The 12,834-nt window shown below is 41.3% G+C and overlaps 1 protein-coding gene across 1 annotated transcript in view; it reads right to left on the reverse strand.

The window, feature by feature from the left end:
* The window catches only part of PYGL (glycogen phosphorylase L), a 39,904-nt gene that overhangs the window by 11,690 nt on the left and 15,380 nt on the right, over positions 1 to 12,834 (reverse strand). The window contains exons 5-8 of the mRNA XM_003267673.3: positions 7,027 to 7,158; positions 4,019 to 4,130; positions 3,600 to 3,682; positions 9 to 152 (exon numbers count right to left, since the gene is read on the reverse strand). Of these exons, the coding sequence (XP_003267721.1) occupies positions 9 to 152; positions 3,600 to 3,682; positions 4,019 to 4,130; positions 7,027 to 7,158 (471 nt within the window). The remainder of the gene's footprint in view (positions 1 to 8; positions 153 to 3,599; positions 3,683 to 4,018; positions 4,131 to 7,026; positions 7,159 to 12,834) is intronic.

Below are 12,834 nucleotides of genomic sequence, written 5' to 3' on the forward strand. Positions count from 1 at the left end.
ATACTTGCCTGATCTGGGAAGGCATCAAACACAGTTCCTGCACCACGGGTGGAGACAAACTTGGAGGCTTTGAAACGGCGGATGATATCTTGCAAGGTTGCAGCCACCACAAAGTATTCCTGCTTCAGTCTTAGCTCCTTCCCTTCAAAAAACTTCAAGCCAGAGAGATAGAATAAAAATGGTTCATATTGTAGGTGTGGCCAAAATGTGACTGGTGTCTCCTGCACTGGGAACTTTAAGACTAAGGCCCATTGGACATCTGCTGAGGGGTGGTGGTTTGAATGCCAAACTGTGAGCCTTTGCTCTGTCCTGAGACCCCATGAAAATGGCAGTAAAAGGATTCTCTAAAGGCAAACAGATAAAAGATAAAGAGGTTGGGATAAAGACAATAGCAACAACCTTTTAGAGGCTGAAAACCAGATGCATGAGTGGTAAGTGATTCAGAAGAAGATCCAAGACAGCCAAATCCTGACCTGGTAGTGGGGAAAAGCCAAAAAGCAACTCAGTGTGTACATTGGAACTTCCCAAGGCTCAGGAATTGGTAGTATCAAGTACTCGGAAGTAGGGAAGAAGATGAAGGAAAAGGTTAATGACAGCCTGAGGACACTTGGCCTCCGACCTTATCCCCAGTTCCTGCAGCTGAGCACAACCAGCACAGGACCACCCTCCTCCCTGCAGTCACATTCCTGGCAGGCAACGCATCAGCAAGCACTGGCAGTCATGGACCGTGTGGAGAACAACGACTGGCTGAGAATGCTCTACATGACTGTGAGACAGGAATGCAGCCAGGCCATGGTGTGCAGGGTGGAGGCCTTAGAGGCCATGATGGCGGCCAGCTTCCAAGTTCCTCCCACCATAGATTTGCTGTCGGTCAACTGAACCGTGTAAATGTCACCAAGAAACGGTCCTAACCCTGAGCCATCACACTTCGATTTTTATAGATCATGGAGCTTCCCTGTCTTTACCTGGTCGTAGAATTAAAAACTGTAACTTCTATTAAAAATGTGGGCCTTGACTAATATCCAGAATCTACAAGGAACTCAAACAAATCAGCAAGAAAAAAAAAATCCCATGAAAAAGTGGCAAAGGACATGAACAGACAATTCTGAAAAGAAGATATACAAATAGCCAACAAACATATGAAAAAATGCTCAATATCACTAATTATCAGGGAGAGGCAAATTAAAATCACAATGAGATACCACCTTACTCCTGCAAGAATGGCCATAATTAAAAAGTCAAAAAACAATAGTGTTGGCGTGGATGTGGTGAAAAGGGAACACTTTTTACACTGTTGGTGGGAATATAAATTAGTACAGTTACTCTGTTAAACAGTATGGAGATTCCTTAAAGAACTAAAAGTAGAACTACCATTGGATCCAGCAATCCCACTACTGGGTATCTAGCCAAAGGAAAAGAAGTCATTATATGAAAAAGACACATGTACACACACACATGTTTATAGCAGCACAATTCGCAATTACAAAGATGTGGAATCAGTCTAGGTGCCCATCAACCAACAACAATATGTGGTATATATATATACCATGGAATACTACTCAGCCATAAAAAGGAACCAAATAATGTCTTTTGCAGCAACTTGGATGAAGCTGGAAGCTATTATTTTAAGTGAAGTAACTCAGGAATGGAAAACCGAATATCGTATGTTCTCACTTGTAAGTGGGAGCTAAGCTATGAGGATGCAAAGGCATGAGAATGATGTAACGGACTTTGGGGACTTGAGGGATAAAAGACAATTTATTGGATGTACACTGCTCCGGTGACAGGTGCGTAAAATCTCAGAAATTACCACTAAAGAACTTATCCATGTAACCAAAACTACCTGTACCCCTAAAACTATTAAAATTAAAATTTTTAAAATGATGAGCACCCCACCCCCCAAATGTAAGCCTTGGACCAGAGTCTTATTAAAACTAATGAATATGAGCATAGAGGTCTGCATATAGAATATCTGGGGCTCTGAACTCCCTAATACTTAAAAGTATAATCACTGACCTATGCCAGGGCTATGGCCAAGTTGAGGAGAAGAATGAATTTGTTATTGTAATTACAGTATAAAAGGATTTATCAGCTTACTCTTAAAAACAAACAAACAAACAAACAAAAATATGATCCTGAGAACTCCCTTTTACCCAACAAATCTAGTCAACTTTTTACCCCATGCTAACTTAGTATATATTGTCAGTTACTGCAGATGATTATTTCCCAGTAAAGTTACTTTTGGTCCTTACTGAAGACAGGAGGATGAATTTCAAGCCCCTGCAGACTGGGTTTAGGTTGGCAGTATGGTCCCAGACTTGGAAGAACTCTTACTTTGACCCTGACATAGAATAACGTTTTGCTTTTGGGTTAGAGATTTCTCTGAAATGTACTGAAGCCACAATGTTTTCCACAAAGGAATAATAACATATACCATTAGGTTCCTAAAAATGCTCCAGCAAAATCCACATAATCATCTTCCCTTCTGAGAGATTATGATTTAACACCAGATGGATATCTGGTATTAAGGACTATTTATGTCCTAGTCCCCCCAAGATCCTTGTTTTCTGCCATCTTTGTAAAGCAGAGTACTAATTTTATTGCTTCTGAGACCGCTTTAAAAAAATCATTACAGCTTCATGAAAATGATTTTACCCATAGAGAAGTTTAGAGTTACATATATTTAAAACAACTAAGAATCAATAGCAGTTATCCGAGATCCAGTTCCAAGTGGTGTGTGTGTGTGTGTGTGTATGTGTTTTGAGATGGAGTCTCACTCTGTCACCTAGGCTGGAATGCAGTGGTGCAATCTCGGCTCACTGCAATCTCTGTCTCCCAGGCTCAAGTGATTTTCCTGCCTCAGCCTCTCCAGTAGCTGGGATTACAGGCACCTACCACCATACCTGGCTAACGTTTTGTATTTTTAGTAGGGATGGGGTTTCGTCATGTTGGCCAGGCTGGTCTCGAACTTCTGACCTCAAATGATTTGCCTGCCTCAGCGTCCCAAAGTGCTGGGATTATAGGCATGAGCCATTGCACCTGGCCCCAAGTGTTTTTTCTTAACTAAGCTATATTTACAATAAAATTAGAATAATCGACTATAAGAAAAAGATACAAGTCAGTGGCAGAAAAAACAGATGTTTGTTCATGGGTCTGCCCCAGGGTCTCTGACTCCATCTAGCATCAGGGCAGAGGACCAGAAAGAGCCTAGTCAGTGAGAGAAGAGGCGAGGCAGAAAATATTCAGTGACTTCTGACTTTGCAGATAAAATTTCTATCTGGAAAGGAACTAGTGCTTCACCAGTGATTTACTTCATCTCTTATATCCAGGTTTTGTTTTAAAATACATCTCTAGAACTTCCCAATTAGTGATGGGGTCACTAATCAAGGGCAAAATACCAATTCTGATTTCATGAACTATACAGATTTGTTTTCCTTACTTGGTTGGGAGGGGAAATCTAGACAATTCAGGAAGAAATACAGAGTTTGTTCTGCACATGGAAAAACATCAATATTAAATGTGTTTTATAAGTTACTGAACAGGCTCTTGTGAAATAAGCTGCACCTGTTGCCACTAAGAAAGCAACCTTGATCACTCACATTGTCATTGGGATAGAGGACCCGGGAGATGTTCTCGGCCACGTTTCGGTCCAGCACAGCCTGAATGTAGTCTCCAACATTAACTAGGGGAAAGTTAGAGAAACAATAAATAGAGAAACGAGCCATTGTTGTTGGAAACCTCTTGATCTCACTGGCTCTGTGCTGTGTGTCATGTGTGATTCCTAAAATTCCTAAAAAACACAAAGGATTTCAACACACCATCATGCTGGACTTCACATGAAAATTGCTTTAAAAATGCCCTCCCTACTTCCTCCATACAATGCCTGTTTAGTCACTGAAGTTCAGATCAGAAACTCAAGGCTTTTTTGTTTGTTTGTTTCAAGCTCAATTTGGTTCTAACTACCAATCAAAAAGATTAAGCACATGCATAAAGAAACCAAGGCCTGTGCTGTACTCACAGTCTCTGAGGTTAAAGTCATTCGGTGCCCGAGCAGACCAGAGGCGCATGGTGTTGACAGTGTTATTCATGTAGCCGGGCACCGGGGTGTCATATGGCAGAGCCAGGACCACCTGTGGGATTAAACAGAAGCAGCTGCTCATCGTTTCCCAAGTGTGATGACATAGGTTGAACAAGGGACTGGGAGACTGCAATGGAATTCTATTCCTGGCTCCATCACCAACTTAAATTTTGTGAGGCCTAAATGGAGAAGAGGGTCTCAGGGCTGCAGAGCGTATTAGAGGAACATGTGGTTCCTCCTCCACCTGGTACAATCTAGTGACTGAAACCATCCACACTGATGGTCCTTTACAGTATTTCTATGTTGACTCTCCATGTGCCCTTGCCCTGATATAAATGCAGTGGAATGGAATGATATGGTATTGGTATTCAAAAAAGTTTATCTTTTTTTTTTTCAAGACGGAGTCTCACTCTGTTGCCCAGGCTGGAGTGCAGTGGTGCAATCTCAGCTCACTGCAAGTTCACACCATTCTCCTGCCTCAGCCTCCCGAGTAGCTGGGACTACAGGTGCCTGCCACCATGCCCGGCTAATTTTTTTGTATTTTTAGTAGAGACAGGGTTTCACCGTGTTAGCCAGGATGGTTTCGATCTCCTGACCTCGTGATCCATCCATCTCGGCCTCCCAAAGTGCTGGGATTACAGGCGTGAGCCACTGCACCCAGCCAAAAAAGTTTATCTTTCATGTTTCAGATCAAGCCATTGCTCTAATAATAATAAAATATGATATGCAAACAAAGTGACAATGTGAATCTGTACCCACCAAAAAACAGCACTTAGAATATGTTTTGCATAGGTTTTTCAGTGAACTGATTTCAAGTATGATGAAAATAAATGGAACAGGAAATTTATGAAGCTATAACATCTCATATAATATTTAAAATGCTATGCTAGTTTTTTAAAGTTGCATAAGGAGTTATTTTAGTGATTCCTATAGTGATCTGCCAAATCAGCTGATAATTAGCTGAGTTGAGTCTAAGAGGTAAGCTTTGGAAAATCTAGCTTGATCTTTGTGACAGCCACTAAAATAGAGAAGAGGAAGATTAACTATGTTTCACAGTGCATCGAAAATTCAAGTGAGAAATCATTTATTTTTATTCCCGGCCTCATCAGAGTCAAGCTCGAAGGAAGGAGAATGACAGAGTAATTGAACTGGAGGATGCTGGATCTCATTTAGTGCAACCCACTTATTTTGGACATGAGGGAGCTGAAGCTGAGAGAGAAGTGACTTGTCCAAGGTCACAGTCATGGCAGGATTGAAACCTAAACAAGCATCTCTTTAATTTGGTCTGCTGAATTGTGAATGAATGAAGCATTATAGCCCATATCAATCACATATATTCAGTCATACTTTCATGATGACCATGACCTCAAAGTAAGAAATCACCCTCATTTAAATATCTTTCTTAAGAGATAAAAGTCTCTGGACTTTTAAAGCAAGTTGTAATCAATCAGGGAAAGTAATTTGCAGGGTGGGATTGAGTCTCGGTTCAAACAAGAGTTTGACCCTTCTGACCCTTGAAGCATAATTAAGGCAGCCCAGGAAGTGCACAGCTTAGATCTTCTTTCAGAGAACCTCAAAGAGAACTTGCTCCCTCAGAGCTCATACCAAAGCTGTGCTCTCTGGGCTGCTCCATGTGGCTGGGACACTAGGGCCGGGACTTCTCTAATGGGCAATCTTTAGTCTCAGGCTCCATCAACCTGGCCACTTGCGCAGAGCGGCACTGCGGTCTGAGGCTCTCCCTGAGAATGCTGCTTCCTTCCCCTTCACTTTTCACAGGTGGCACACCTGTGTCACAGTCTGAAGCCTTCCCACCTCATCCTGCTCCCTCTCCCCTTTATCTTTCATAGGCATCCCCAAATATGCCACTTGCACTTCTCATTCTCTCTGGTGTCTGTTTCCTAGAGGACCAAAACTGCCACATGACTGTCATTTGACTTTATTGGAAGCCATCCCATGCACGCACAGAGCACATCTGGACTCATGCTCTGACATCACTGGGTACCAGTTTGGGGTTAATTCATGTGATGACTTCAATCTATGAAGCTAAGTTGCATGGCTTGGGCCAGCTCACTTATATTACCTCTGCCCCCTAACCTTGCCTGTGTGGGCCCAGAAACACATACTTTCTGTAATTGAATTTCTGGGTACATTATGAAAATATCTAGAGGTGCTTTGTAAATACAAATTAGCTCAGCAGTGGGACCCACAGTGTAAATAAAATGCTTCCAGGATTGATTGTGTAAACTGCATACTTTAATTTTAATTTTATTTTATTTTATATTTTTTTTGAGATGGAGTCTCGCTCTGTCGCCCAGGCTGGAGTACAGTGACATGATCTCGGCTCACTGCAACCTCCGCCTCCTGGGTTCAAGTGATTTTCCTGCCTCAGCCTCCCAAATAGCTGGGATTACAGGCATGTGCCACCACGCCTGGCTAATTTTTATATTTTTAGTAGAGATAGGGTTTCACCATGTTGGCCAGGCTGGTCTTGAACTCCTGACCTCAGGTGATCTGCCCGCTTCGGCCTCCCACAGTGCTGGGATTACAGTTGTGAGCCACTGCACCCAGCCAGGAATGACATTTAAAATTATTCAATTTTGCTGTCAACACCTTAATATAAAACCAAAGAGGTAAGCATGCTGGTTACTATAGAACTGACAATTTTCTGGCAAAAAAAAAAAAAAAAAAAGAACTGACAATTTTCTGACAAAGCTGATTGCAAAATGACCCTTATAAAAGTCACTCCTCTCTTGGCCTCAGCTCCCTTGTCTCCAAAATGAGTGGGCTGCGCTAAGAGAAGTAACAGATTTATTTACAAAAATATATTCTATTATTCAATACACGACATGCCCTATACTCAATATCACCACTATATGCTACATAGTCAATGTATTATCTACTGTACTAAATACTATACAAAATGCTGGCTATACGAGCGCTCTGAATACCTGAGTGTCAATCCACTTGGCCCCGGTGTTGGTGTGTTCTACTTTTCCATAGAAGTGCACAGGCAGCATGAATTCTGGGCGGGACTTCTCCCAAGGGTTTCCATATCTGAGCCAATCATCTGCTTCTTCTACCTGCAAAAGGATACAGTATTGCTTAGAATTTATTTGTCAGGAAATGTGAACCTAGCACTTCAATTATATTAAATTTAAAACATCTTTAACTGAAACCACTTATGAATACTGAGTACTGTTTTGTAACTGTTTTACAGCCTACATCAACAATAATAATACTCGTTAATACAGCTCTAAATATTTTATATGTATTACTGCATTTAATCCTCACATTATATCAACCATATAGGAGGGAACTATGATTCCTCTTTTAAAGATGAGGAATTGTAACTGCTTAAGGTCAAACAGTAAACGGTAGAGATAAGATCTCAAGGTCAAACAGTAAACGATAGAGATAAGATCTGCCCTTAGGTCTCTGTGTTCCAGAGCCTCTGTCTTAACATCTGTGAATCCAATTGTCCAGCTTCAGCTAAAGACAGAGGTCTTACAGGGATGTTTATCATTGGATACCTGGGCCTGTTGAGTCCTACACAATGGGTTCAATCAAGATTCTTGTGGCTAGAATATACAGAATCAGTTAGAAAATGCTACTTGCAGAACACTCTTAATCAAGCTTATTGGTATAGGTACAGAACATTATTGCATTATGTAGTCTTTGCTTATCTTAATCCTTATGTAATTTTGATTTGATAATGAACTATAGATTATAGTTTATTTTGAAAATAACATATTCTAAGAGGTAATGTACTTATTTTATTGACAATTTCAATATTTTCCTAGGTATCTATGTCAATTTATAACAAAATATTTCTTATATACAATTTTAGACTATGGTTTCTATTTAGGATATCCTGGACATCAAATACATTTTCATTTGCAACAAATAAACAAACACATCAAAATAAGAACACCACCACCACCAAACACACTGGAGGGGGATGTATTTTTAAATTATTGAAACCTTTAAAATATTACACATACAATTGTGGATTGCTTAACGACAGGGATACATTCTGAAAAATGTGTTGTTAGGCAATGTTGTCATTGTGCAAACGTCACAGAGCGCACTTACACAAACCCAGATGGTGTTGCCTACTACACACCTAAGCTATATGGTATGGCCTCCTGCTCCTAGACTACAAACCCGTACAGCACGTTACTGTGCTGAATACTGTAGGCAATGGTAACACGATGGTGTTTGTGTATCTAAACATATCCAAACATAGAAATGGTACAGTAAAAATTCAGTATAAAACATAAATGGTACACGTGTAGGGGGCAGCTCCATTACCATCTTACGGGACCACTATTGCATATGTGCTCTATTGTTGACTGAAATGTCATTATGTGGTGCATGACTATATATTAAAAAACGGAATTGTGTTCTGGCCAGAAGGGGGTAAAAAAAGCAGCTTTGTCAATGAGATCATCTCCAATATGGTTATTCTACTTATTTGATTCCTCATATTCACCTCTTAGAAAACTCAGCTTTAGTTTTAGAAGATATTGCTGAAGAATTACAACACAATGTTGGACATCTCATGATCACCTAAACATGAGTGTAATGCCTGTCTCAGGAACAGTGTGAAGAGACAAAAATAAACACAGCCACTATCTTTCGAGAATTTAGACTAAACATTATTGTCAACAGCCAGAGAAATGAATACAAGTTCACTTATTCAAGTTTTGATAGTGATTTTTTATCAAGAAAGCCAGTAAGCTTCCCACTAATATTAACTATCAGCGTAATGATGAATGGAAATGGGACTCATAGCAACAACATCTTTAGTTAGGAGAGCTAGGAGTTAGAGAGCCACTGGAGGAAGGAGGAGGTGTCAGATGCAAGATGAACCCTAGGGAAGGCTGGAGAGAGACCTGAGCTCGTCAGAAAGTCACATCTTCTTAAAATGCAGATTCTCAGTAGGTCTGGGGAGGGGCCTGAAATTCTGCATTCCTAATAAGCTCCCAGGGGCTCCTGATTCTACTGGTCCCTGAACCCCACAAAGAGCAGCCAAGAGCTACAAGGCAATGCAAAGTCAATAACTGTAATTCCGTAATTCAGAATTAAAAACTAAACTTCCACTATCCCAGTCATAAGAGAACAAAGATAAAGTTTTTTTGAGGCAGGAAGGTCACTTGATCCCAGGAGTTTGAGAGCAGCCTGGGCAACATAGTGAGAACCTATGTCTTAAAAAAATTTAAAAATTAGCCAAGTGTGGTGGTGTGCACCTGTAGTCCCAGCTACTCAGGAAGCTGAGGTGGGAGGACTGCTTAAGCCCAGGAGGTCCGGGCTACAGTGAGCTGTGATCATGCCACTGTACTCCACCCTGGGTGACAGAGAGAGACTCCATCTCAAAAAGTAAAGTAAAATAAAATAAAATAAAATAAAATAAAATTTTAATAAAGAAACTGTTGAAGTTCGCCAGTTGACAAGAAGCTTGTTTAAGAGTCCATTAACTTGGCCAGGTGTGGTGGCAACACCTGTAATCCCAGCACTCTGGGAGGCCGAGGTGGGCTGATCATGAGGTCAGGAGTTCAAGACCAGCTGGCCAACATGGTGAAACCCCGTCTCTACTAAAAATACGAAAATTAGCTAGGCATGGTGGCGGGTGCCTGTAATCCCAGCTACTCAGGAGGCTGAGGCAAGAGAATCATTTGAATCCGGGAGGCAGAGTTTGCAGTGAGCAGAGATTGTGCCACTGCACTCCAGCCTGGGTGACAGAGTGAGACTCTGTCTCAAAAAAAAAAAAAAAAAAGTCCATTAACTTGTGTTCATAACTAGAAACGCTATAATAAATAAAATGACGACATCAACAAAGGATCAAAACATCTTGACTTACAAAATACTTTATGCTGCACTTAGGCAAGGGCCAATTTTGGGTTTTAAAATGCTGAGCATGTGAACACTGCTTCCTGTAACAGGAAAGAACCATAGGCCTGTTTGCCTCGTTTCAGCACGCAGGGCTGTTGTAAAACCCATCTGAAGGTATTGTATGAAATAGGAGGATGATGAGGCAGAAACAGTTTTCCTCTGAAAACTCATGACCACGGGAGAACTGATGACATATTTTTTTGCTGAGAAATGCAGCAGGATGATATACTGTCCTGCCCTCAAGAAGCCTGAAATGCTCAGATATGAGAGGATAGGCTCTGAACTTCCTCCTGTGGACTCAGTCCCTGACTCCTGTGGAAGTCAGAGGATGCATTTACTCTTTTTATTTTGATTTTCAGTTTCTCTGAGACACAGTTTTGCTCTGTCGCCCAGGCTGGAGTCCAGTGGCACAATCTTGGCTCACTGCAACATCTGCCTCCCAGATTCAAGTGATTCTCCTGCCTCAGCCTCCCAAGTACCTGGGATTACAGGTGCCTGCCACCACACACAGCTAATTTTTGTAATTTTAGTAGAGACAGGGTTTCACCATGTTGACCAGGCTGATCTTGAATTCCTGACCTCAAGTGATCCGCCTGCCTCGGCCTCCCAAAGTGCTGGGATTACAAGCGTGAGCCACCATGATAAGCCACATTTGCTCTTTTGAGGCTACACTCTTACATGACATTCTTAATGCCATCAAACATTGGGTGAATTTTTTTCCTGCCAAGTAATTATTGGTTTTAGCTTTATGGGGCTAACAACTTGTAGGAGACTTTATTTGCTTGCTGTTCTTTATTGTGAATCTCTCGCTGATTCAATAAAGAATCGGTGAATGATTCTATCAATTTTACAAGGCTTGTTTTTAAGGTAGATTGAGAAACAAGTGTTTCATAACAAGTTGACCTGAGTAGATCTGAGGAGAGAACTATCCCTTGCTGCCTCCACTAAATCTACAGAAGCTGCAAGATGGTAATAAACCTTCTCTCTACCTTGCTTTCTTCCAATGAATTGACAAATTGATCTGTAAATTTAGGTTTCCATGTAGCCAGTGATCCCCAAATGCACTAACATGCTAATCATATGAAGGGGTAGGGGTGGGGGCCGAGATGGGAGAACTTTCATCTACATCCAAGTGAGCTCTCAGAGCTGTTTCATCCCAGAGGCTGCACGGGGCTGAAGAAAGCAAGTGCAGATCTGTGGAGTAGAAGAGCCAACCTGGGTACAGGTGGCAGCTGGACTAGGTATTTCTTTAGAGGAATGACTCAATGGAATCTGTCCAAGGCAGCGGGGATGGAGAGGTCAGCCCAGGGGACTCTGTCGACTGAATTCTAAGAAATGTTCTTCTCTTCACCTGTGGGATACAGAGTCCACAAAGAACCAGTGAACAGTCATCAGGAGAGCCCACGAACTTGGCTTTCTGATGTTATAAATAACTGATAAATGTTTCTGTGGCACACCAAGAATTCCACAATGATAATTAGAAGCTTGCTGGGTAATGTGAATCATGCATGACTGGCTATCACGAACTTGGTGTGGGTGCTAAGAGGCAAGAGAAGGGTTGCAGAAGCCACTTGGATCCAGCTCCGAGATACATACTGTTAGCGCCTTTCCACCCAGGGCTTTGGTGTGATTGTGAAACTTCTGTGAGGTTGTTGCAATTGTCTTTCTCCCCACTTCCTCCTAGGGGCCAGCTATTTTCATAGAGGACTATTACTGCACTCCCCATGAGAGGAGATGGTAAATATAGAATTTTAGCAATACAATTATTTTCCTCAGGGGGTTCACAATGAACACTCCACGCCTGCAAATCTTCCTTGAAGAGACTCAAAAATTAAAAGCCCATCGACCTTTAAAAATCTTCCCAGCATGTGGAATTTTCATCAGCCTTCTCCAAATCTGCCCTTGTAAGAACAGTGTTACGTGTGAGTGGGGGCATCACTATACTCTGAAGAGGCCTGCTGCTTTCTTGACAGATGCTTTTTGCTTTTTATGGAAATAATTTCTTTTTTATGGTATGATGTATTTTATGTTTGACAGTTAAAATCCCATCCCAGTAAACAATGGAGGTGGTAAGTAAAATTATATACCCTTCTGATTAAATTTCAAGTCATAATGAAAGAAGTGATGATGGTTGATAAGGTTAGCTTTGGAATTTATTTTATCATATCGTATCTTATCTTATTTTATTTTTGAAACAGGGTCTCACTCACTTGCCCAGATCGGAGTGCAGTGGCACTATCTCAGCTCATTGCAACCTCCGCCTCCAAGGCTCAAGTGACTCTCCTGCCTCAGCCCCCAAGTAGCTGGGATTACAGGCACGCGCCACTATCTCCCGGCTACTTTTTGTATTTTTAGTAGAGACGAGGGTTTCACCATGTTAGCTAGGTTGGTCTTGAACTCCTGACCTCAAATGATCCACCCACTTCGGCCTCCCAAAGTGCTGCGATTACAGGCGTGAGCCACTGCACCTGGCCAGCTTTGCAATATTTTGAATGAGCAAAACCTATTTGGTCTTTATTTTTCTTTTTAAAGAACACTGGAATACATGCTTTCTTGGTCTGATGGGAGAGAAAGAGATAGTTTCCTGGAATAAAGATTATTTAAAAAGAGCAAAGGTAGATGTGATAATAGTGACCCTTCATAAAATGTAAGGGGAAAATATACCTGAGACAAAAAAAAAAATTGAGATTTGTTTTCTGAGTTTCTTTTAAATCTTCCATCTGACAGTAGTTAAGAGATAAGAAATGAGATCCTTGGAAATTCTGGAGTATAGTGAGTAGCATACGGTATCCTTTTCAAATGCTAAAATTAGACACCATGTGTTGTTTGGTTAGGTTGTGTCAAAGTGTTGGTTGTCCTGGACA

This window comes from Nomascus leucogenys, chromosome 1a (assembly GCF_006542625.1).
Source record: "Nomascus leucogenys isolate Asia chromosome 1a, Asia_NLE_v1, whole genome shotgun sequence".
Lineage (NCBI taxonomy): Eukaryota > Metazoa > Chordata > Mammalia > Primates > Hylobatidae > Nomascus > Nomascus leucogenys.